A 25,539-nucleotide genomic window follows, 5' to 3' on the forward strand; every position below is an offset into this window, starting at 1 on the left:
AGAGATGAAGCTCCATCCAAATTATAGATCCTCTCACAGAGAGAAAACTTTGAGCAAAAAAAAAAAAAAAAGCTTTTGCTCAGAGTGGCTTTAAGCAAGTTTCTGCTTAAAACCACTCTGGGAGATCCGCCGTAGCCCTGCAGCTTCTGTATACAGCTGCTTAATGGTTTGAGTTCAAGTCCATTTAAGCATTTGAAGATCAATTTAAGAACAATTAAATCTATACAATCGGAAAAGCCTAGAGTAACAAATTTAGCAGAAATATTACAATGATGAAATCTGACTGGCTTTTGGTATAAAACCTCAAAAGCCTGATATTTAGGAAAGTTATTCCTAAATATTTTTCTGTGGTGGTTGTTCATTATAATCCCTGCTTATTCCAATATGCAATATTCGGCCGTTTGCCACACTCAATTTGGTGTTTCAACGGTCCATTGAAACATTTATTAAATTATTACAGAAATCTATTATTTCTGCAAAAATGATTTGCGTTAGCAACTGAGTGAGTTTCTGTCAAATGATGTTAATTTTCTCGTATCTTTATTAGTTTGTGTGGATGATGATTGTACTTTGCCATATCCTGCAATAACAAAAGCATGTGAGGACCATGCTGTTATGAAAATGTCATTTTAAACAATAAAGCTCTTACCATTGATGGGATAAAGTTCCAGGACTCCGCCCATGTCTGGCAGCTCCGTACCGACCAGCTTCAGGATGGCGATGTGCCTCAGACCTGAAACATCACAGTAAACACAATAAATGCAACATAAGGTGAGGGAGAAGCTGCATCCATCTGTGTCACGTTCATCCGCCTTTCTGCTGATGCGAACCGACGGCTCTCCGGCTGTTTGTTCCTGGAACGAACCTCCCGAAACGGCCGTTCTTTATGTGAAGGGAGGAGAACTCGGAGGTGGTCTGGAAAATCCTGCCAACAAATTGTTTCCTCTAAAGTGGGAGAGCCGCGAGAGAATGCTGGCTTCGCTTGGTGAGCGCCAACGCTAAACAGCAGGATGAAACCTCCCAGGAGAGGTGGAGGTAGTTTGGAGGTGGGGTGGGGGCTTGGGGGCGCTGGGGAAGAGAACCGCTCCGGGTTCCAACATGGCAAAGATCAACACACGAGGAAGGAAAAAGTCCTGATGTAGCTGAGCAGGAAGCTGCTGATAAAAAACCATGTGCGGCTTTTCTTTAATCACACATCATGTTTTTCAGTGATATTGCCATGAAGCAACAATACGCTATCACTGTTTAATTCTTTTGGGTGACCAACAAAGCCTAGAAGAAAATGCTCTGAACTCTTAGGACAACCTTGAAACAGACAATTCTGCTTTTTAAGACAGTTTCATTCAGACATTATTGCATTACAGCAGTAAGTATCTACTGTAGGGAACTTTCTTCACGTCTTCGTTTGTTAGAAACATGAAATTGTTCTTTAAATCTTAGCAGACAGCCTTGACCAAGAGTCTGCAACGCTAACCGTCCAGCCATTTATAAACTTTTCTTTAGTTTCTGTTCACCGTAAAAATGCACCAATTGGAATGGTCTTTTAATGTATTTCAAATATTGTATGAAAAACTTAAATGACCTACACTGAGAATGTGCCGATTTTTCTCCATCTTTGATTAATCAATTATTTGTCCAAATATTTGATAGATTAATCAATAACTAGACTAATTGTTAGCTGCAGTCCTAAATTCTTCATTATGAAGTTTTAGTCTATTTTTACAGGTGCGAAAATGAGCGGCAGGATGTTTTATACCCACCATATTAGCGATACTCACCCATTAGCTGTCATCTGCTGATACTCTACCGAAAGAAGTTATCACCATGGTAACATAAGAAATAAAATCTCCCAGCAATAAGCGTCACGTTGGGTCTGACCGCTGGTTATAAGGTTAAATTCTTCAAGTTGTACAGGAGTGCTGTTTGGATAGTCCTAAAAATGAACAGTAGTAAAAGTAATAAAAGTGATATAATAATCGATGTTCTGACTCCACTTATGTATCAGAAATAATAATAAAAAAAGAGAAAGTTGTGGGTTAATGACATCACTCTTAAATTTTCATAAGAGTTGAAGCGACCAGGATGTGAAACCCTGAAAATCTGTTTTTACAGACCAGTGGAGCTATCCAAGGGTCTGTCCGGTTTACATTTATCAGCCATATTCCTGTCAGACCCGTCAAGATTGTTCACGTTCACAAAGTTTTGACATAAACGGCAGTAATAACTTTTAAACAGCAGTGGAAAGGTTGAGCAACGGGCGTTCTGGACAGGACTCCTGCCAGAGGAAGGGAGAACGAAAAAAGACTTGTAAGCATTAAAGAGAGAAAAGAAGAGAACAGCTCGGTGTCAATTTCATCATCTGGGATCTTTTTGCGAGCGAATACGTTAACACACACACACACACACACCCACACACACACACACACACACACACACACACACACACACACACACACACACTGCACCCATCCACCAGAAATATGGGCTTCATATCTGAGATTTACAGCAAACAGAAAAAGTTTGTGTCATTCATTTCTCACACATGAGGAATTTATTTGTGTATTTATAAAAATCCATAACGCTTTGGTAGAGTGTGACCACACACATCGCTGGATGAGGTAAATCATACCAGGAAGCAAAAAAGTGTTTTTGATTAAGTTTCACCATTTGGATTTAATAAATAACCTCATTGTTTTTATTTAAGTAGATAGATGAGCTTGCAAAACTTAAGACATGTCCATAAATTTGAGCATTTTTAACAACTTATTGTTGCGTGCTACGAAGGAATGCAGTAAAGAAAAGACAGATTAAAGTGTTGTGACTATATTGCTGTAAATGTGAGTGTATCCATGGAAGAAAATAAAAGATAAATCTTTGTTTCCAGTTTGAATTTAATCTCGGCTTTGAATTTTCTCTCCCTCTAAATGCGCAGATCGTACACAGGAGCTGGAAACGCTAACAGCTAGCAAACGTGGCGGAAAACTAAATAAAAAACTCTTTGTTGGTGTTGATTCACTGTAGTCCATTTGTTTATGACTAGGAGACAAAATTATCCTTTTTATATCTCATTTCAAAATGGCTCAGAATCTTCAGGTAAATCTCAGGGAGGCGGGGAAAAAAGACGTTAGCTAACATACTTAGCTAAGTCGTTAGCGCTGAACCGCAAAAGAAAAAGAATATGGAGGCTCAGCAGCAGATTTTCTTCACTGTGCTTGAATTGCGGTCCATTTATTCCTGAGTGTATCTATGAGGAAGAAAAAACTGTGTTTTGTTTCTTTTTGTTCAAAACTAGCCTCCGTTTTGAATTTTTTGTGGTTATTCTCAGAGAACACAGAATGCGTGAGGAGTTAGCTTCCACACTTTGGGGCCTTTTAAACCACTGTCGCAGGTTTCCACCGGAAGAACGAGGATCCAGAACACCGAGTCTGTTTCCAGCTGTTTCTGTGGAATACCTGGTACTTTAGCGTAAACTGTGATGTCACCCTGCGGGCCGGTCATACTGAAGACAAAGAAAGAACAAAGATGGCAGAAAACAGAGCGGCACACAGCAGCCGCTCCATCTTGCTACTACGTTCTTCCCCGTTGTGTAGCTGTTGATGATGCTTTGTTCCCAAAGCGGATGAAAATAGGCGTTGGCTCTCAACAATTTGTTGGTAAAAGCTGACCTTTTCTTAGCCAACGTTGCTCTGATAAATGAGTTGTGCATGCCCAGTAGTTCAAAGAATGGAGAGCCAATCAAGGTCAACACTCTTCTGCACATGTCAGTCGCTTTGGGGACGTAAACCGTCTGAATTCAGCACAAAATTGGAATTGAGCATCGAGACCTGCTGTGTGGATGTAGCCATAGTTACCCACTTATTCAAGTTAGGAAAGAAGTGCACTGCCTGACAAACACTCGTAACGTCGTGCACATTTTTTCTGACTTCTGGAACAGTTGTGTAGGTAAAGCAATGGAGCTAAATTAGGGCCATAAAGTTTGTTCGAAAGAAAGAAGAAATTAAAACTGAAAAAAAAAAAAAGATTTGAAATCGATAGATAATCTTGAAATTGAAAAATAAAGTTTATAAAGTTTTGAAACGGAATAAAAGTGTTCTGAAACAGAAAAAATGAAACTGAAAATAAAGATTTCAATGTTTAAAAAAAATATCCTGAAACTGAAATTTTCTTTTTCAAAACTACTTTTCAGATTCAAGTTTTTTTTTTCCAGCTTCAATTTATTTTTCCCTTTGAACAAACTTTATGGCCCCTATTTAGCTCCATATAAACTATATTCTGAGATTCTGATTGTTTCTTACTCCTCTTTGGACTGGTTCGACCATATACTCGGCATCTGACCTCAGAGCGCTGAGCGAACTGGTCAGACACAGCGTGCTGACGCGACAGGTTGCTTTCGGACGGCTCACCCAGATTGCACGCCTGGCTGCTCAGGGCGTACAGCTGCTGCTGATAGGACCACTCCTCGTCGCTGGGGGCGGAGATGATGAACAGCCGACGTCTCCATCTGAACCTGCAATCAAAGGAAATTTCCGCCTGAATTTAAGTGGCACTTTGGTGCAGCAGTGAAAGCTCGGTGCCAAGACAAGCAGTTTCTGCATGTACTCTGCATATTCCCATACAATTACTTCCAGAAGGGTGACAACCCCAAATTATGGCTGAAAACCTGCCACATCACAGCAGTCGGGAAAACCAACGTTCTCCACGGTCGCCATGGGAACAAAAGACGGCCTTTCTGCTTCAGACGTCTCGCGAAAACATGTGACAGCATTGATTTAGCCTTGAAAAACTGCAGGGGTTTGTGCTACTTTTAACATGTGCAGGACGCGTACAGACAGGCGGCTGCTGTCTGCCATGTTCTGACCAAAGCACCTATGAAATCTGGTTCCATTTGTTGCTCAGAGAAAAAACAGGAGCAACGTGACCTGACCACTCAGGATCTTACATTCAACCTCTTAGATCAACGTTCTTTGTTATATTTGTTTATCTGTGGATCAGGATGATAAATTGATCAACACGGTTAAAGTTGATGCAAGAACAGTCATAAAAAAAGTTTTTATTATTATGGTTGAAATTTCTTCTTCCATTCTCCCAGTGTGGCAAAACATTTTTTATTCTTTATCTAGTTCTAGATTTGTGTGTGTGTGTGTGTGTGTGTGTGTGTGTGTGCGTGTGTGGGTGTGTGTGTGTGTCATAGGCACAGAGTCTGAATGTTTTCTGTTTCAAACAAGAGCTTCTGCATCCATCTAGGTCAGTATTACCTTGCAGTGTCCCTCTGGGCTGTGGCGTGCCTCAGGGTTCTGCTTTAGAGATCATGTCTCTTCATTTTCTTTTCTAATACTTGGAGCAATATCAAGAAAAATTTGATCTTTCGTGATATCGGGGAACCAGATCAGATATCGGGCAAGCAGATCAGTTCATGCTAATAGTTCCGTTAAGCTTAGTTTACCACAGAAGTGTCTAAAACAGGGGCCTCCAACCATTCTTCTGGTTTTAGATGCTACTGCAACACACCTGAATCAAACAACTGAATTACCCCCACAGACTTCGATAGATGACTCTTCAGCCTTAGAGATGTCTGTGGATCAGCTAGTATCAATCTTTTCATGGTCATTTTGAGAGTTGTCTACAATTTTCAGGCATCACCTTCTAACCAGAGGCTGTGTCAACAAGGGCCTTGTTGACACAGAACTTGAATAAGAGAACATTGTTCTACCCTTGTTTGGATTTCCTGCCCAGATTTTACACCCAGGCAGCTGAACTTCTTGGACTTCGGCTGTTTAATTAAACATTTCCTCCATCGAATCTCTTAAAAATAATCATCATAATACACGTTCTTTCTAGTTGGTAAATTCACAAAATGAAAAACTTTACAAGTTCTCTTCTGATTCTTAGCCATGCATTAGAGAACAACAAACAGAGCCGTAAATAAATTTGCCAAACTTATATCAGGTCATCAAACTAGTTTTATATCAAACAGATAACCTGAGTTAATACAATTTTTTTTTATCTCAATCAGACTGGTCCTTCTACTTTCAGGCAACATGAAGTAGACTAAATGATGTGAGCAAGCAACAAGTCAGGCAATAATCTATAAACGCTGTTAAGAGGCCATCGTTATTTGTTTTCTAAGCATATAGAGTGACATCAATCAAGTAATTGTTACCTTCAGTTGTTGTAAAAAGACTAAATATCTCAAATATAACTTTGTAATTTAACGGCATAAAATTGGGTCTCTGTCTCTTTAAGAAGCTCCTGTTCTTTCTGAAACTCCACCTTCAGGAACATCACAACATGGCTCCTCTATTAACCCTTTAACTACGTTTTTAACTAGAGTTTCACTGAGAAGTAGCTCCTATAAAGAGCTCAGCTGATGTTCCACCAGGTGTTTGCTAATTGCTGCTACCTAGCAACAATTAGCATGATGTAAAGCGCAAAAAGGTAGATATTACAAAATACTGCCCTTTTAAGTTTAGGAGGTAATTACTTGTTCATACTGTGGCATGTTGGTTAGGACAGACTTTTTCACCCAATGAATGGTTGATGAGAAGTTATTTTTGAATCCCCTCAGCTTGTCTGAGATGACTCAAAAACAGATGGAATCTGTAACATGGTTGTACGGCGCGCTCTGCGTTGTCGAATCCCACCTGGACAGGAAGTTTTCCAGCGACCGGGGCTTGTCCTCTTTCTTACAGACGACTCCATCTCTCTTCTGCTGCTCCATCTCCCGGATTCGGGAGGAGAAGGTGTCAATGTAGTCAAACACCGCCTTCATGGCGATGGGGACCTCGTAGGACTGCTGCTTAAAAAAAACAGAAGACAAACATGAGAAGGTCAGAAGTCAAATCTATGAAATAAAACATGGCTTCTAAGGCTTCTCAACTTCTAAGTTGAGGCTTGGGAAACATGTTTGTGACTTTGCAGTGAGCTTTGCCACCTTCCAAACATTCTTCGCAGTAACTCCTGGGAAGCAGCGAAAACACAGAAGATTTGGTGAATCACAACACGTGTAGAAAAATGCGAGCGACTCTTGCTGAACTCGCGCCGCGGCCCGTTCTCCTTCGCACCTTTCTCTGTCTCTCTCTCCGCCTCGCTCTGTCTCCCTCGCACGCCCACAGGCAGCCCTGTCTCTGCCTCTGTCAGCAGAGGATGCGAACACTGCCCTCTTTGATGGGTCTGTCCAAAAACAGCCAGCTGGTTTACTCTGGCACACACCCCCCCACACACATACACGCAGCTGCTGAGCAAATGTCATGCCGTGTGAATTAAAACAGTGTGTGAGTGGAGCTACTGTGCCGGCAGTGTGAGGCCAGGTCACCTTCAAAGAGAAAAGCGGGGAAATGGAGGCTGACGGCAGACGAGTGGCGGACATGAAGAACTGAGAACGTTCACACATCTACAACTGTCCTCACTTTTCCAAGTCACAACTTCAAACTTAAACGTATCGATCAATCAGTGAAGTTTATTTGCTTAGCACGTTTTTTCAACGCAGCAGTTCAAAGTGCTGCACATCATAAAACCAATTTAAAAAACATCAAATAGTCAACAGTTGTGAAAACCAATAAGACGTAAAATTTTCTCAAGTGCCATCGTTAAAATCATCAATCATCAATACAACATTGACCATTGTGTTGGTCAATGTTGCATTTATTATGGTCCAAAAGTCATCGAGTAGTTATTCACTGAATTAAACAGAAAACATCCTCCATGATGTTACTGCGGAAACAACCTGCTGTCCATCTGCTGCTAGCAGGTTCCTAGCAGATCGGGTTCTCACCTTGACTCTCATGTCGGTGTCGGTGAGGACCATGTAGAACTCATCGTACGTCATCCCGAACTCCTTCCTCAGCTCTGTGATCAGCTCCTGGTTGACCAGGTCCTCCTGACGAAGACCCTTCATGGGTTTGTCATTCTCTGAAGAACGAGATGACAGATGCTGTGGGTTTCCGGGGTTTCTTAGCCATTAGAAACCCTGAAACGGTGTGTTCAAAGAACGTTCCAAACCTACGCGCTCCTCTTCACATTTTGCCACATTACAGCCACTTCACTGAATTTTATTGGACTTTAATGGGACGGGGCAACATACATTGGGCAAAAATATGAATTTGAAGATAAAAGACGCACACAGTTCAAAATGACCTTCAAAGATAAGTCTGAAAGGTGTGACATTCCTTTGTATCCAGTATTTTTCACAGTGGGGGAGTTTTGAAAACTCATTTTTCCACTTTGTGTTGGTCCATCACATGAACTCCCAATTAAATATATCGAAGTTTGTGGCAAACTGAAAATGCGAAAGCGGCGTCAATACTTTTCAGATTACAGTCAGAAGATGTCAAATGACTTGGCATTTCGACACATCCCAAAAAAGCACATTTCCCACTGCTGACTTTAAAACAAAGTTGCAGTAAAGGATGTGTCTGCCTGGGGCGGCCAGATGGGAGGTTGCGGCGTAAATCACACGCTAACTCCACAGAGAGCGGCTTTCATTCTGTGGGATCCGTCTGGATTAGATGAAGAGGACTGCATCTGGCATGCTGCGGGCCTGCGAAGTAAAATACAGGCCTCTAATCAGCCGTCCCGTCCCAGATGTGCACATGAAACACAGACCACAGAACGGCGTGTTTTGATGACTGGCTGAGCCTCTCTCTGTTGGGTAGTGAGCAACCCCAACAGGAGTCCAGACTCTCTGGACTGAAGTCCAGAGGACACACACCTAAAGACCAGGCTGTGTGTGTGTGTCCAAAACACTAAATCTCACCAAGTATTTCTGCTCTAGTTTCTAGAGCAAATATCTAAGTACACTTGAAATAAGACAAGTTTTCAGCAAGAAATAAGCTGCATTTCAAATGACTTTATAATGGTGTAATGTGACGTTTCGAAAATAAACTTTTTCAATGAAGTGGTTTTTCAGCCGCATTTGTGTATTTTGTATAACTGCAATAGAAACACTTTTTTCGCATCACACCAGTCACCTGATCAACAACCAGAAGTTACTACTGGCGGAAAACATGAAGAAGACAACAGGAAGTGGAAGGAGGATAACGGCACAGCATGTTTTTTCATGACGTATTGAATGAACAGACGTATATTCGTGATTTTAATTGGGTTTCTTATTTAATGGAAGCAAGAAAATTAGCCTCTTTTTTTACATTAGTAGAATATTTACAAAGATTTGTGCACATTTGTAATGGGAAACTTGGAGCTTGTTTTAAGTCAATAATTATTTAATATTTATGAAAAAGTTCCAGTTCAACTGGCAGATTATTTTACTAATAACCTAAGTGAGTGAATTAATCTGCCAGTGGAACAAGTACTTTAAAAAAAATCAATATTAAGAAATTATTGGTTTAAAACCAGCTGCTATATTTTGCTGAAAAATTACTTGTGAGTTAGTTTCATCTTATTTCAAGCGTATTACAATGTTTGTACTAAAAACTAGAAACATAGGGCCTCAGGAGATGTTAGATCACCAGGCCTTACGTCTGGTTTTTATCCTGACATTTTAAAAACAACATTGAAAGGTGACTTTTTTTTTTCTTTCCAAAAATAGCTGCATGACCAGATGTAAGTCTTGAGAACGCGGCCGTTCCAAAACAACACGGGGACACTCCGGGCTGGAAGTGGAAGGAGGGAAGTGCGGCTAAGCTGAATCAGTGGTGGGGGCGGAGGATGATGTGAGCGCATTCCATCTGGATGAAAACCTCGTCGACACGAGGAGAGACAGACTCGTAAAGTGGCTTCGCTCCTCGTGAAACAAACTCAGAGCGACCGACTCCGGGGGTTTGGGACGACTGGGGTTTCCCAAGCTCCAGTGACACAGCACATCCCTCCAAACCAGGTTTTATTGGTTTTCCACCTCAAAAACAAAGTGGGATAGTTTATATGACGGTTAGAGTTACGCCGCTGTAAGGATTTCTGACATGGGGAAGCTGGTTGGTTCGCTCCACAGGACCCAGATACCTGCTGTTTGGGTGTGATAGGATCACTGATGCCTGGCTCGGCTCACTTCTAACTTCTGGACTCGAAACAGTTACATCCTGGCAATACCGGAACTTCAGAAACCCATCCACCGAAGTCTCACACTGTTAGTTAAAGTTCATGAAGTAATATAGAAGATGTACCCTGAAGACAAATCTAGTAGTTACCTTCAGAGGTCAACTAATTATTAAAAGGGCAGTATAAGGTGTTTTCCAGCCACATAGCGCCATTTTACAGATCACTCGGGTAACTATGTTACCCTCAGTTATTATAAAAATGCTGTATATATCAAACATGACTTATAAAAATTTGACTTCATAATTTAACGCCTGGAAATTGGGCCTCTGTCTCTTTAAGAAGCACCTGCTCTTTCCCACGCTCTGCCTTCAGGAAGTCTTCACAACATGAAAATTTTCACCAGCATTTCACTGAGAAGTAGCTCCTATAATGAGCTCAACAGGTGTCTGCTAATTTCTGCTGGCTAGTCTGAAGGAGCTGCATGGGGGAGTCGCAGGGGAGGGATTATAAACGAGCGATGCTGTAGTGACTTCCTAAAGGCAAAGTGTTGAAAAGAGCATGAGTTTCTTAAAGAGACAGAGGCCTGATTTTAAGGCATTAAATTGAGGAGTCAAATTTCTCTTAAGTCATACACTGTAAAAACACAGAGTCTTGACAAGTATTTTTGGTCTATTTTTTAGCACAAATATCTTAATACATATAGAAAAAGATAAAACTAACTTACAAATAACTGAGTTTAAGTCAATAATTCCTTCATATTGATGAGATGAACAAGTTCTAGTTCCGCTGGCAGATTTTTTCATTTAAACTATGGCAAAAATTGCTATAAGTGAAATAATCTACCAGTGGAACTAGAACTTTTTCACCATTATTAAGTAATTATTGGCTCAAAATCAGCGCATATATTTTGCTGAAAACTTAGTTTTAAGTTAGTTTTGTCTTATTTCAAGTACAATAATATATTTGTATTAGAAACGAGACCAAAAGTAATTGGTAAGATTTTGTATTTTTGCAGTGTAGTTCATTGATTTTGTTATGGAATACTTGGAAAATCCAATATTGCCCCTTTAAATTTGGACAGACTGCATCAGGGCTAAAAGATGCTTCCTACATGATTGGTGTAAAAAACAGGCAAACTGTAGGGTCGCCTAAAAACAACACTGCTTCCAAGTTGAATAATATATTTTTTAAAACAGTCAAAAACTCCTCTGTGTTCCAGTTTGAACCTCTACCAAACAGAAAAAAAAATTGCATTTCACATTAACAAGGGCTAATGCTCCAAAATGTAGCTAACTCTAATTACAATCAGGATCCCATTTAGAAGAGCTCACCTATCTGATAGTGGTCGATCTTCATGGTGGAGTTGGTCAGGGAGCCAAAGATGGTGATGATGGAAACTTTCCTGATGGCCATCTCACACACCGACTCCAGGTACTCGTCCCTCTGCTGGACATACATTCTGGTCTCCTCACTGGGGGAGGTGATCAGCTGGAGGTAGGGAGGGACAGATTAGGTTAGGGTAACATATATGTGCCATAAAACACACATGCAGCCTGTGCTGCAGAGGAGGTGCTTACATTAACCTGTATGAACGTTTTCCCACCCTGCTGAGAGCAGGGCTGCCATAAGGAATCCGTACTGGCTACCAAACGGAGACATGTAGTCTGCTAGCACTCTGCTGTGCAGCCCGGGCTGAAGCAGGAGGATTTATGGACAAACTGGAGCAACTGTGAAGCTTTAGAACTTCAGAAGTGCAAAAGAGTGGATAATCTGATCCCCATGACGCCCAGAGGTGTTTCCTGCTCCCCCGCGGTCAGTAAAACGTAATTACACTGTAAAAGCAAATATTTGAATATTCAACAGTGGAAAACAGTAAAATTGTGCAGTTAAATCTGTGAACTGCAAAACGGTTTAAAACAAAACTGAAGTCGGCAGGAAATAGTTAGTGGGCCTGAAATCTGGATGTGGTGATGGACACAGAACTGAACCTTCAGAGAAACATAAAGGCAGTTCCAAAGTCGGCCTTCTCTCACCTGAAGAACATTTGTAGGATTAAAGGACTAATGTCCTAGCAAGGTCTAGAGAAACTTATCCACTTGTTTATTTTTAGTCGAACTGATCTTCTCAGGTCTGACTGAAAATATTAATCTTCCTTAAAGGTTTTCACAATTGTTGGCAGTATGTTGTGCTTATGATGTTTCTATATTTTCGTGATGTAAAGCATTTTAAAAGTACCTTGCTGCTGAAATGTGCTAAACAAATAATCTTGATTGATTGATTGATTGATTGATTGATTGATTGATTGATTGATTGATTGATTGATTGATTGATTGATTGAAACTGTTGATTTGATGGGAATTGCAGGTGAAAGCAGTCAATTTTACATTTGTTCATTTTTGGGAAAAGCATTGTTTTTTTCCTGCAGTTAAAGTATTTTCATTTTGCGATAAACGATAAATCAATTAATCGTACGATAAATTAAAACTATCAACCTAATTTTAATTATCGGCATTATCGTCTCTTCCAGCCTTTTTCTCTTTCTGTTAATGACACTGAATGAAAAAAGGCTCAACTCCGGTGCTCTCATAGACTCCCCCTTCCTCATGTCCTTAGAGTAATGCCCAGTGCACACTTTCTTATCCTGCACGATCTAAGAGCTGTCGGCTGATTGTCGGTCCATTTTCAAAACCTGAGGTCACACATTAGCCGACAGAAATCCTTGGTATAACGGTTCGTTCCTGCCGTGTGGTGTCCAACAATGAGCACAAAATAATGTACACAAGTTCAGTTAACTAATTTTAAAACCGGGCATTAATCAATATACCTGCAATGCGTGTGGCTAGTGTCAGTTCTGACGGAATGAAAATCATTATAACCTATTTACGTCAGGTAATGAAGAACAGCTGAAAAGTTACGGGGTTTATCAACTACGGTAGCAATTTCGCTCCAACTCCTCCTCTTGTCATTTCTATATTGCATGTTGAATAAACATTAATGTTGTTTCCACATATCATCTCCAATGTCCGCTGGACTTCGGGTTGGCCGTGTCAGCTGTTTGGGATTCCCCTCCGTAATTTCCCCTCAGAAAGCTCGGAGGAGAATCCACGCTTTCTGATTGGCTACCTGTCACATTCAACAGGCTGCGTTAAAGATCCCAGTTGGGGAAAACCCCTGATTTAGATCGGAGCGGCAACGAAGATCTACCGTAACACACCACACAATACAGGATGATCGGTTACGAAATCACAAGCCACAATCTTAGGAAGACCAAATGTCTAAGATTGTTGTAAGGGGAAAAATAGGAGCAAAAAATCATGTAGTGTGAACTATTGCATCATGTAGTCGATGTGCCCATCTTCTCTATTTAAATCTAATTATTACTGAAGGGCAACATAATATACACACTTCATAATCTGCACTCTTTTGGTTGAATGCAGTATTTATTTCCACTTTGGCTTTATGTTGTTTAGTTTTTTTTTCAAGTGCGTTTTTTCGTTAATGGAGACTGAGAATCCATTTTATCTTTGTTTTTGGTTGTTTTGTTTATTTTGTTTATCAGCTCCAGTGTTAAATATTATTTTGAAAATAAAGTGTATCTATCTTTGGCAGGAAATCGCATGCATTATTACGTCATTTCCATTAAATCAGTGTAAAAAGGTCTTCAGACAATATTATCGTTTATCGCAATAATTTTTGAGACAATTAATCGTTCAGCAAAATTTGCTATCGTGACAGGCCTAAACACGTCAATCTTAAATTATTAAAACACAAATCATATATCACCTCTAAGTCACTTTCTCAACCTAACTTGCTCTCATACTGCTACGCTACGCTCATCACTCTGGTGCTTTCATAAAATACTAAAAGATGACAAAAAGGCTTCTACATCCAACCTTGAAGGGTTTTGAGAAAAGAGCTACTGAGGATGTTTCCCAACTGTTTGTTGAATTTCTTTAAACTGAGGCTGATGTGTTGCTTTTTGCAATCTTACTATATACTGTATCTGTTGTTATTTTTGTCTAATGTTAAAACATGAAGGGAAGATTTATTTTACCAGATCAGCACATTTAAAAGGAACGTATTGTGTATTTTCCAGCCATGTTGTCCCATTTCATAACTATGTTGTCTTCAGTTCTTGACTTAAAAATCTGACTTTAAAAATGTACTGTTATTGAACTCCTTGAAATGGGGCCTCTGCCTCTTTAAGAAAGTCCGCCCTCAGGAAGTCATCACAACATGGCTCCTCTATTAACCCTTTAACAATGTTTTTACCATCTTTTCATTGAGAAGTACTGTAGCTCCTGTACTGAGCTCAGCAGATGCTCGGTTCCACCAGGTGTTTGCTAATTGCTGCTGGCTAGTCTGAAGGAGCTGAGTGGGGGAGAGCTGCTATGTGAGGTGGAAGCTTGGAAACTGCAACTCTGAGGAGAGGCTTGGTCCTTGAAGGTAGAGCTAGGTCCAACCAGACGTTTACCACAGATGAATGGTTGCCATGGGAGATTACAGGATTTCTCCAATATGCTTGAAAAGATCAAATCAACACTCCAGGTCTGTTTTTGATGAGGGAGTAACATTATGACATGAGATACAGCTCAAAAAAGTCGATTTCACAGAGTACCGCCCATGTAACTATTAGCTGGAGTATGTCTGTATTTGAGTATATCCATACATTAGCCTAGGTATAATAAAAGGAAACCTGCAACAAATTTAAACAATTGCATATTGCAATAAACCCATGCGCTTGTGTGTTGTATCATTTTTCCACTCAGAGTGAAAGAACAGCTCAAATAAAAGCTTAACAGCTCAAACTCCAAATGGCCGCCATGCCCATGGTCAGTGGATGCTAACGTCTGTTTCTGCTTCAGCCGTCACTTACTGACTCAACACAGGTGCTTAATCACAGGGCTACTCATGGTTATGAAATTAATTTTGGAAGTCAATTTAAGCTTATTTTGTTTTCTCTTGGCTAATAGGACATCAGCAGTGGCTGTTAACTGTAATGAACGATACGATAAACCAAACAGAGAAGGCCCAAAGATGCTGAAAAAAGATACATGGAAGGTAGCAATATGTTGATGGACATAGAGTAATATCTATGTGCAATATGTTCCCCTGTCATTAGGGCCTGAAGGGGAGGTAATGTACTATAACTGGACTGTAAATGTTGCGTCATGCTCTCACCAGCAGCCGCCTCCTGTTCTCAAAGTAGTCCAGGAAGGAGGCCAGGGCGCCCTTGAGAGGGGGCGTTGGCTTCTTTGTGGGTTTCGGGTATTCCTGCTTTTCTGGGTACTTTGTCAGCTTCCTTACATTTTTCCTCTTCTCCTCTTTCCGGGGTTTCTCTCCTCTCCTGTCAGGTTTCTTGATGCCATTCTTTCTCTTCTTCTTATCGTGTTTACTTTTGACTTTTTTGGTCGGACTGGCATCTGGGACAGATTCCGTCTCCTCTGGGTCGCTCGGAATCGGCTGGCCAGGTTCGTAGTTGTCCTCGTAGTCTTTAGGTGGCACCTGTAGACGGAATCATGCTGTTACCATGACGATAACCATAACGATAATTTACCCAGGTTGAGGTTGAAAAATCAAAAGTCTGCCCAGAACTTGAGCAAACCATGGATAGTGACGATAGCCAATGTAGCGGATCAAGTAGATCTGATCACGTTCTGTTTATTCACATTAGCTTAACGGTCTGAATATGTCCTCGGTAACTTTAAAAGGCTGCCTACGGTCAGTAGGTGACCCAGTGGAAGCAGCTGAGGAAACTGGGATGTTTATCAATTGGCAAATCTCAATCCAATCACGCATCTGTGGGATACTCTGATCAAACAAGTTGAATCCAAGGAAGGATTTGCTCCAAAACCACCTTCAGGGGTTTAGTGGAGGTTATACCCCAACAGGTCAGAGTCGTTTTGCTAGTATAAGCTGCATCAACTCACTATTAAGCAGATGGTTGTAATGTTATGCTCAATTGATTGCTGAAAAGCGGCACATAAATTTGCAGCAGACTGCCTTGTTCCATGGAAAACAGGCTCATTTTTGGCTCTTTGGGCTCAAATTCTTTCCATAAAATACAAAATAGCTTCTTTGAATGACGAAAGGGAGAGTCTTTTTGTACGTATGTCTATATTTGAGCATATATTTATGTCCGTATATCTACAGTATGTAATAGAAAAAACCCACAACAAATTAAAACAATCACATATAGCAATAAATCTATGCACATGTACAGTATGTTGTATCATTTTTCCATGATGGAATGGAATGGAATTGGATGCTAATGTTTGTTTCTACTACCGTCACTTACTGACTCAACACAGGTACTTAATCACATGGTTATTAAATTAGTTTTGGAAGTGAATTTAAGCTTATTTTGTTTTGACAAAAAGGCCAACAGCAGTTTCTCGTTTTTGTGCTACATCAGAGTTTTTTTTTATGACAGCACAAACCTGACAAACTACCGAAGCGAATTGCTATCACGCAGGAAAAACAAATTTCAAGCGCTATCACGTTATAACATGATACGTATCTTGTTAAAACGTGATAGAGCTCGAAAAAAAACAATTTCTGCGTGATAGCAATGCGCTTCCGTAGACAAACAGAGCCTACTACACTGTTAGAAGTCTATTTGAATTGATAGAAAATAAATTAAAGAAATGTGTATCACCATTGTTTTTAGAAAATACAAACACGAGTTTTGCGCATGTTTAATAACTATCTCCATAATGTATACACCGTGTTCCAAATTATTATGTAAATTGGATTAAAGTGTCATAAAGATAAAAAATTTTGTTGTGCTATTAAATTTCTAGATGGTATTGTGTGTCAGGGTTCTTTAAATCACTCTAATTAATTTCAGAGAGCTGGTTGATTAGTTTGTCTGGTGAGCTCAATTAAAGGAAATCTGCTTAAGAAGGATGTTCCACATTATTAAGCAGGCCACAGGTTTCAAGCAATATGGGAAAGAGAAAGAATCTCTGCTGATGAAAATCATCAGATAGTGTAGTGACCAATAACAAGGTATGAAAACATTAGATATTTAACAAAAACTGAAGCGTTATCGTACTGTGAAGAGATTTGTGGCTGATTCAGAACAAAGATGGGTTTGTACAGATAAAGGCAGAATGAGGAAGGTTTCTGTTAGACAAATTCATCAGATTAAGAGAGCAGCTGTTAAAATGCCCTTACAAAGCAGCAAACAGTTGTTTGAAGCTGCTGGAGCCTCTGGAACCTCAAGGTGGAGGATCCTCCAGAGGCTTGAGGTGCATCAACCTACTATTGGGCCCCTAACCAGAGCTCACAAGCAGAAACGGTCGCAGTGGGTCCAGCCGAACATGAAGTTTAATTTTCAGACAGACTTGTTCACTGATGACTGCTGTGCAACCCTGGATGGTCCAGATGGACGCAGTAGTGGATTGGTGGTGGATGACCACCACGTCCCATTTTAACACGGCTGTGACGTCAGCAAGGAGGTGGTGGAGTCATTTTATGGGCTGAAATCATGGGGAGAGAATCATTGGTCGGCCCCTTCAGAGTCCCTGAAGGTGTGAAAATGACCTCAGCAAAGTAGATGAACTTTCTGACTGATCACTTTCTTTCATGGTTCAGAAAGAAGAGCTTCTTTAGCAAAATCATCTTCATCATCACAATGCACCATCTCATGCTGCAAGGAATACCACTGTGTCATTGGCTGCTATGGGCATAAAAGGGCAGAAACTCATGGTGTGGTCACCATCCTCCTCTGACCTCTGACCTCAACCCTATTGAGAACCTTTGGAGTTTCCTCAAGCAGAAGATCTGAGGGTGGAATGCAGTTCATATCAAAACAGCAGCTCTGGGAAGATTTTCTGACATCCTGCAGAGAAATTGAAGCAGAAACTTTCCACAAACTCACAAGTTCAATGGATCAAGAATTGTGCTGTGATATCAAAGAAGGTTTTATGTTAACATGTTACTTGGTCTGTTAAGATGTTTTTGATTGAAATAGCTTTTGTTTTTAGTACATGTGAACACTTATTGCTGCACATTCAAAGAATGCAGTTCTTTATAATCCATAAAATGTTTAGAAAATCTGCTGTGCATAATAATTTGGAATAATTTTGAGTTTTTTATTTTTGAAAAACTACTGTTCGCATGGGGAGCTTTGTTCAGTAAAATTTGATTTATACTGTAATAGTTCATGACTTGAAAATTATACTGACCATCATTTAAGATAAGATAAGATAAGATTTATTTGTCATTGTCATCAACAGATTACAACGAGATTGAGATTTGCTCGACTCGATTTGCATTGACCATTTAAGAAAATCTGAGAAAATATCACTTGCATAATAATTTCTAATACGGTGTAAAGATAGAAATAAAACTGCTGTTAATGGTTCAAGTGCCTGGATGAACGGAGGGGTGAAAGGACAAACTTGTAACCCTTAGTACAAAATGAGATTACGGACCTGAAGAGAGGCGTAAGGAACGCGGGACAATTAAACTGTTGCTAACAGCGTTACCTTCTCTGCCTCGTTCTTCTTGGCGGACTTCGTCTTGGTGGGTTTGTGTGAAACAGGCACCAGCTTGTGGCCATGAGAGTCTCTGTTGTCCTTGTCGGTGCGGTTGTCTCCGGTCGGGGTGGTTTTAGCCGGGTACCTCTCGCTGTGGTTGTCATCGTAAGGAACAGCTGTTGTTCTGGAAGGCGGGAGCCACACGGCTGTAGTCTGGGCTCTGGTCTGTCTCTGGGTGGTGGTGGGTCTTCTCGTGGTGGTGGTGGTTCTCCTGGTTGTAGCTTTGGTCGTGGTGGTGGTGGTAGTTGTGGGTCTGGTCGTGGTTGGTGTTGGTGCTGTCGTGGGCCGTGTGGTGGTGGTGGTGGTGGTGGTGGTCGTAGCGGCTGTGGTTGAGACCCTTGTGGGCTTTCTGGGGAACTTCTTCATTGGTTTTCTCTCTACAGGAGGATCAGGAGCTATTCGACAGATAAACAGATCAACTTTAGTATTCACGGTGCACATTTGATGTGTGAAAAGTTGCAAAAATTGTAAACATTTTCAAACATGTAAAAAAAGTTGTAAAAATATTCTAAAAAAAAAAACAATATTGTATTAATACAAAATATTGTATTAAAATATTTACCCAATGATGATCATGTAAAAAGAAAGTTTTTGAGTTGTTTGAAAATGTATTAAAAACAGAAAAAATATTTAATTTACATAAACATTCACAGCCTTTGCTTAACACCTCGGTGAAGCTCAAAATGAAGCTCTTTCCACTGATCTTCCCGGAGACGTTTCTACAGCTTACAGCAGGTATGGAACTTTTACAAAAATAGATTTTTTTACGCATTTCTTAAAACTGTTACCATGCAATGACTGTATGGTATGAAATGTGAAAAGAGCAAGAGCTCCTCCACTTCCTCCCAGTGCTAATATAGTCATCTGAAGACATACACCGCTCTCGGTCAAAAACAACCAATCAGAGTCAGGAGAAGGGTCTTAATACTGCCAATCAGGCTCGTTTATGCACTGCTCACCGTCATCAGTGACAATGGTAACTAGGTCTTAGTGAGGGCGGTGACCAGGAGCCCAATGGTCACTTTGTCAGAGCTCCATCATTCCTCTGTGAAGAGAGGAGAACCTTCCAGAAGGACAACCATCTCTGCAGCAGTCAACCAATCAGGTCTGGATGGTAGAGCGGCTCATGGCTCTACCTGGTGTTTGCCAAAAGACAAATCCTCACAGATCCTCCATCGTACTTCACAGCAGGCAAATGCTTTTCCACACATTCTTCCTTGGTCTTACACCAGTTCAGCCTGGTTGTTTACTAAAAACCAGAAATGTTGGTCTCATCTGATCAGCAAAACTTTGCACATTTGTAATGCTGGGACATGAAACTCTTCTATGAGGGGCCGTTTAGGACAAAATTTACGTTTTGTCTCTCACACACTACCAAAAACTCTCGCATACTCCAAAAAAGTAGCCACGCACACTCCAAAAAATTACGTTTTGTCTCTCACACACTACCAAAAACTCTCGCATACGCCAAAAAAGTAGCCACGCACACTCCAAAAAATTACGTTTTGTCTCTCACACACTACCAAAAACTCTCGCATACTCCAAAAAAATAGCCTCGCACACTCCAAAAAATTACGTTTTGTCCCTCACACACTACCAAAAACTCACGCATACTCCAAAAAAATAGCCTCGCATACTCAAAAAAATTACGTTTTGTCTCTCACACACTACCAAAAACTCTCGCATACTCAAAAAAATTACGTTTTGTCTCTCACACACTACCAAAAACTCTCGCATACTCAAAAAAATTACATTTTGTCTCTCACACACTACCAAAAACTCACGCATACTCAAAAAAATAGCCACGCACACTCAAAAATTACTCACGCACATTCAAAAAATACTCAAATTGCGTATACACACACTACTAAAATGTCACACACACACACACAAACGTTAACTTTCTCGCTCACATACACTACTATCAGCTCGCTCACATACACTGTACTAACAGCTCGCACATTCACAAACGTTAACTTTCTCGCTCACATACACTACTACCAGCTCGCGCACATACACACAAACGTTAACTTTCTCGCACACATACACTGCTAACAGCTCGCACATTCACAAACGTTAACTTTCTCGCACACATACACTGCTAACAGCTCGCACACACACAGACGTTTATCTCTCACATACACAAGACTAAAGTTGAACACACACACAGTACTAAGACTCGTTTTATGTATGTGTGAGAGCGAGACTTTTTATGAATGTGTGAGAGCGACACTCTTTATGAATGTGTGAGAGCGACACTCTTTTTGAATGTGTGAGAGTTGTCACGGAAGAGGCGGGGCATAATTTTTGGATCAAACTGCGCATGCGTAGATCCTAAACTATAAGTTTCGATTGTTGACTCACTGTATGTTCTATTACTTAGTATATTTGTGCTTTTAAATATATATAGAACGTTTAACTTTCTTGTAGATTAAATGTGCTATAGAAATAAATGAATCTGATTGATTGATTAAAAATAGCAAAATTGCTGTAGTACAATCTGTCCACTGGGTGCCAGATTGTAGCACTGCGGGCAGTCGTTGAATCGTTTAATGCGCCTGTCAAAGTGCTGGTTGCCTCCGGAGAAGATAGAATGGTGTTTAAAATGGCAGCTGCCTGACCAATTCTCTCTCGTTTCGAATTAGAGTTAGCCATGTTCGGTATAGCAAACTCTTTCTTCTTCGGCACTAGTTGGCGCCGGTTAATAATTCCTGTAATACTGGCACCCAGTGGACAGATTGTACTACAGCAATTTTGCTATTTTTAATCAATCAATCAGATTCATTTATTTCTATAGCACATTTAATCTACAAGAAAGTTAAACGTTCTATATATATTTAAAAGCACAAATATACTAAGTAATAGAACATACAGTGAGTCAACAATCGAAACTTATAGTTTAGGATCTACGCATGCGCAGTTTGATCCAAAAATTATGCCCCGCCTCTTCCGTGACAACTCTCACACATTCAAAAAGAGTGTCGCTCTCACACATTCATAAAAAGTCTCGCTCTCACACATACATAAAACGAGTCTTAGTACTGTGTGTGTGTTCAACTTTAGTCTTGTGTATGTGAGAGATAAACGTCTGTGTGTGTGCGAGCTGTTAGCAGTGTATGTGTGCGAGAAAGTTAACGTTTGTGAATGTGCGAGCTGTTAGCAGTGTATGTGAGCGAGAAAGTTAACGTTTGTGTGTATGTGCGCGAGCTGGTAGTAGTGTATGTGAGCGAGAAAGTTAACGTTTGTGTGTGTGTGTGTGACATTTTAGTAGTGTGTGTATACGCAATTTGAGTATTTTTTGAATGTGCGTGAGTAATTTTTGAGTGTGCGTGGCTATTTTTTTGAGTATGCGTGAGTTTTTGGTAGTGTGTGAGAGACAAAATGTAATTTTTTTGAGTATGCGAGAGTTTTTGGTAGTGTGTGAGAGACAAAACGTAATTTTTTTGAGTATGCGAGGCTATTTTTTTGGAGTATGCGTGAGTTTTTGGTAGTGTGTGAGGGACAAAACGTAATTTTTTGGAGTGTGCGTGGCTACTTTTTTGGAGTATGCGAGAGTTTTTGGTAGTGTGTGAGAGACAAAACGTAATTTTTTGGAGTGTGCGTGGCTACTTTTTTGGAGTATGCAAGAGTTTTTGGTAGTGTGTGAGAGACAAAACGTAAATTTTGTCCTAAACGGCCCCTCATACTCTTCTGGCATACCTCCCAAACGAGCGTTGGCATATTTTTGGTGACCCAAACATGCCAATATTTGTTGCAGCTTTGGAATTGTTTTTTTAATGACCTTAGAGCGGTTCAGTTGTTGTAACCCTTCTAATACGAGTCAGACTGCAGATACGGTCATGTTTAGACGAGAACCCCCAGATCTGGTCAGCTAATGCAGGATCTTTTGGATTGGCTTGTGAAAGCTTAATCTTGAAGACTAAGAAGTCTAAAAAGTGTGGACTTGCCTGTCTGTGTGACGTCCTCCACCTGACCCTCCACACCTGCTGCTTTGCACTTCTGGACAAAGCCCTTCTGACGTAGCTTCTCCACCTTCCTCATGGGCGACTGGTCAATGACCTCGTACACGGCCTCCAGTCTCACAGGGTAGGGGTACTTCTCCTCCACCTGCAGGGTTTTCTTCAGTAGCACCATTCCAAACTTACCTGGAGGTCAAAGAAAAGTAGAATAAAGTAAAGAATAAATGTGTGGCCCTCATTGATATTTCCTGTTTACTCTCACCACCCTAAATATCGCTGACTACAACACAGTGTCTGCAAAAAGCACTTATTAAGCAGTAACCATGTGTTTTAATCTAACTGACCCATTGACCATAAAATTGCATGGATTGGAAATGTGAAAATAAAATAGCAAAAATAATGGAAACACCCCAATTAAAAACGACAACAACAAAACACACGTCTTTTGATTAGGTGGGGTTTTTTTCAGTCGTGCACAAAAACTGCAATGGAAACACTTATTAGATGGAGAAAAAAAGAACTAAATTTCCGCCAAAAAGATCCCTCTTGTAAGCTAGTAAAGTCCTAAATTAGCTAGAAAAAAACGTGGAAATTTCTGACTTTCAAAAGTCGGAATTTGCTAGGGGGGAAAAATTCGCCGACATATTTAGATTATTCGAAAGTCTTCGATTTTTGAATAACTTTTACGAAGTGTCCAAGTTTTTTCTAGGAAACTTTCTCAGATTTATCTCAAATTTCTGAGCATTATTTTTTTTTCCGCAAATCTTCCACTTTCGGAGCAGAGAACTTTCCTTGCCTTTTCTAGAAAATGTTAGACAAGAGCCATATAAAAAAATGTACATAAAATTCTGGGGGAAGTTTATTCCCCACTTTTTTCTACCTACAAGTGGCCATCATATTGTATAAAATATGCTTTGAACTCCGTGGTTCCAACCACACAAATACTTTCTCCAGGCATTGCACATCTGTAAAGTCAACACTTCCAGGTGCTGCATCGACCTTTCACACCTTACCCTTCTCCAGTTTGAGGAAGCTCATGAGTCTGGGGACGAGCGCCGTGTCCAGCGGCTCCTGCAGGACCTTCCCCTCGGCGGTGATCCTCCTCACCTTGCCCCCCACCTCGCCCTCCTGATGGAACATCACGATCTGGTGGACATGCCTCTCGGCCAGCTCGCAGTAGACGTCCGCCTTCAGCAGAGACATCATGAGCCGGTAGTAGCCGTCGGACTCGTGGGGCGCTGAGATCACCAGAACCCGGTTCTTCCCCGCGAAGCTGGCCAGCAGGTTGGGTGACGCCGCACTGTTGGGCATCCTGGAGATCCTGGCCCTGGCTCCCGGAGTGCCCTCATCCTGCAGCATGTCCGACCGCTGCGGCAAGCCGATCTGCCCGGCGCCCCCTCTCCGTGGCGACAACCCCCCACCTCTCGCTCTTCTGTCCTTCGACGCCCATGTCCTGACGGGAACTCGGGCCCCCTCATCAGACTGTACGTTTGCGCCACCCGTTGAGCTCTGTGAAGTGATCGCGGATCCAAATTCCGGGCGCAGACGCCCGACGAAGCCCCCCTTGTCGGTTGCGCGCTGCTGGGCACGTCCCGTCTTTACGCGTCGGCGCAGAGGCACTCTCTTCAGATGAGTTTGTTTGTCGGCTTCGGTCCAGGTGATCAAATAAATCAGAGCCAAACTGACACAAACAAACGCCCTCATTGTGGATCCTTCGAGTAAAACAAACCCACCCAAAAGGGGGGGAAAAGGAGAAGAAGAAGACAAAGATCCCGCAGCGGAGCTTCGGTGATGTTCTGTAGTTTCCTCACAACATTTGGTGTCTTATTAACTCCAGATGAAGACAGTCAGAGGACAGGACGCGCAGTTGTTCAGAGGGATCGCTTTCAGAGCGTGCCCTCCGCTGCGGGAGGAAACCGAACCGCACGAAAACAGGCCAAACGGGCTGTGCGTAAACTTTAAATCCACCAGTTCATCCCAGAAACACGCGGGGTCCCACTGATAACAGGGGAAATGTCGCCAAACAACTCATAGCGAAAGAAGAAAGCTGCTCAACCCTCCGAGAGAGACGTTTTAGACGTCGATTAAATGCCGAACTTCTCCCTATTCCTCCGGCATTGTCTGTTTCCAGAGAGAGAGAAACTTCCTGATGAATGAAGGAGAGAAAGAATTCCAGTTTGAGGCTTTCCAGAAAAAGAGAGAGAGAGACTGCACAGGGAAAACTCGGCTCTACCTCTTTCAAGGTCCTCCTCTGGCAGCTGGGAGCAGTGGAGCCTTGTCCACACAAACCTCAGTCTCCGGACTGTTGGCAATGCGCAGACAGGAGGAGCTGGCCCAGGACGCGCAGCTGCCACTTCACTCTACAAACACACTCCTTTCTTCCCCCAAACGTAAAACAGAGCCGTCTTCCTGTACGGTTTAAAGGGACAGTAATATGTAAAATCAACTTTTAAAAAATCTTTTACGTGATATTATAATGTTATACACTCGTCACAAATCTACCTGCAGTGTTGCTTCGATTCTTTCTTGCATGTTTGAGAAATCCTTTAATCTCCACAGCAACCAGTCAGCTAGTCCAAAAACGTCTGGGTGGACTTAGCCCCGCCTTCAAGGACGAAGCTCCTTCTCGGAGCGCACCGCCCTCCCCACTCAGCTCCTTCAGACTAGCTAGCAGCAATTAGCAAACACATCTGCTGAGCTCATTATAGGAGCTACTTCTCAGAGCAACGCTGGTAAAAACATTAAAGGGTTAATACAGGAGCCATGTTGTGATGATTTCCTGAAGGCGGAGTTTCAGAAAGAGCAGGAGTTTCTTAAAGAGACAGAGGCCCAGTCTGAAGGCATTAAATTACAAAGTCAAATTTCCTTTAAGTCTTGTTTGATATGTATAGCATTTTTGTAACAATTGAAGGTAACATAGTTACTTGATTGTCCTATAAAATGGTATGCCTGGAAAACACATAATACTGCCCTTTTAAAATATTAGGAGGAAACATGGATGTCAAATATTAGAATATAAGTATATATATATATATATATATATA

The 25,539-nt window shown here is 41.2% G+C and overlaps 1 protein-coding gene across 1 annotated transcript in view; it reads right to left on the reverse strand.

The window, feature by feature from the left end:
• ccdc80 (coiled-coil domain containing 80) overlaps nt 1–24,878 on the reverse strand; it is a 28,277-nt gene extending 3,399 nt beyond the window's left edge. Inside the window, exons 1-10 of the mRNA XM_023337165.1 lie at nt 24,729–24,878; nt 23,509–24,641; nt 22,484–22,681; nt 18,486–18,931; nt 15,172–15,495; nt 11,322–11,478; nt 7,772–7,908; nt 6,642–6,793; nt 4,404–4,507; nt 650–733 (exon numbers count right to left, since the gene is read on the reverse strand). Of these exons, the coding sequence (XP_023192933.1) occupies nt 650–733; nt 4,404–4,507; nt 6,642–6,793; nt 7,772–7,908; nt 11,322–11,478; nt 15,172–15,495; nt 18,486–18,931; nt 22,484–22,681; nt 23,509–24,199 (2,293 nt within the window). The 5' untranslated portion in view covers nt 24,200–24,641; nt 24,729–24,878. The remainder of the gene's footprint in view (nt 1–649; nt 734–4,403; nt 4,508–6,641; nt 6,794–7,771; nt 7,909–11,321; nt 11,479–15,171; nt 15,496–18,485; nt 18,932–22,483; nt 22,682–23,508; nt 24,642–24,728) is intronic.
• Nucleotides 24,879–25,539: the final 661 nt, after the last annotated feature.

The sequence above is a fragment of the Xiphophorus maculatus genome, chromosome 7, assembly GCF_002775205.1.
Source record: "Xiphophorus maculatus strain JP 163 A chromosome 7, X_maculatus-5.0-male, whole genome shotgun sequence".
Lineage (NCBI taxonomy): Eukaryota > Metazoa > Chordata > Actinopteri > Cyprinodontiformes > Poeciliidae > Xiphophorus > Xiphophorus maculatus.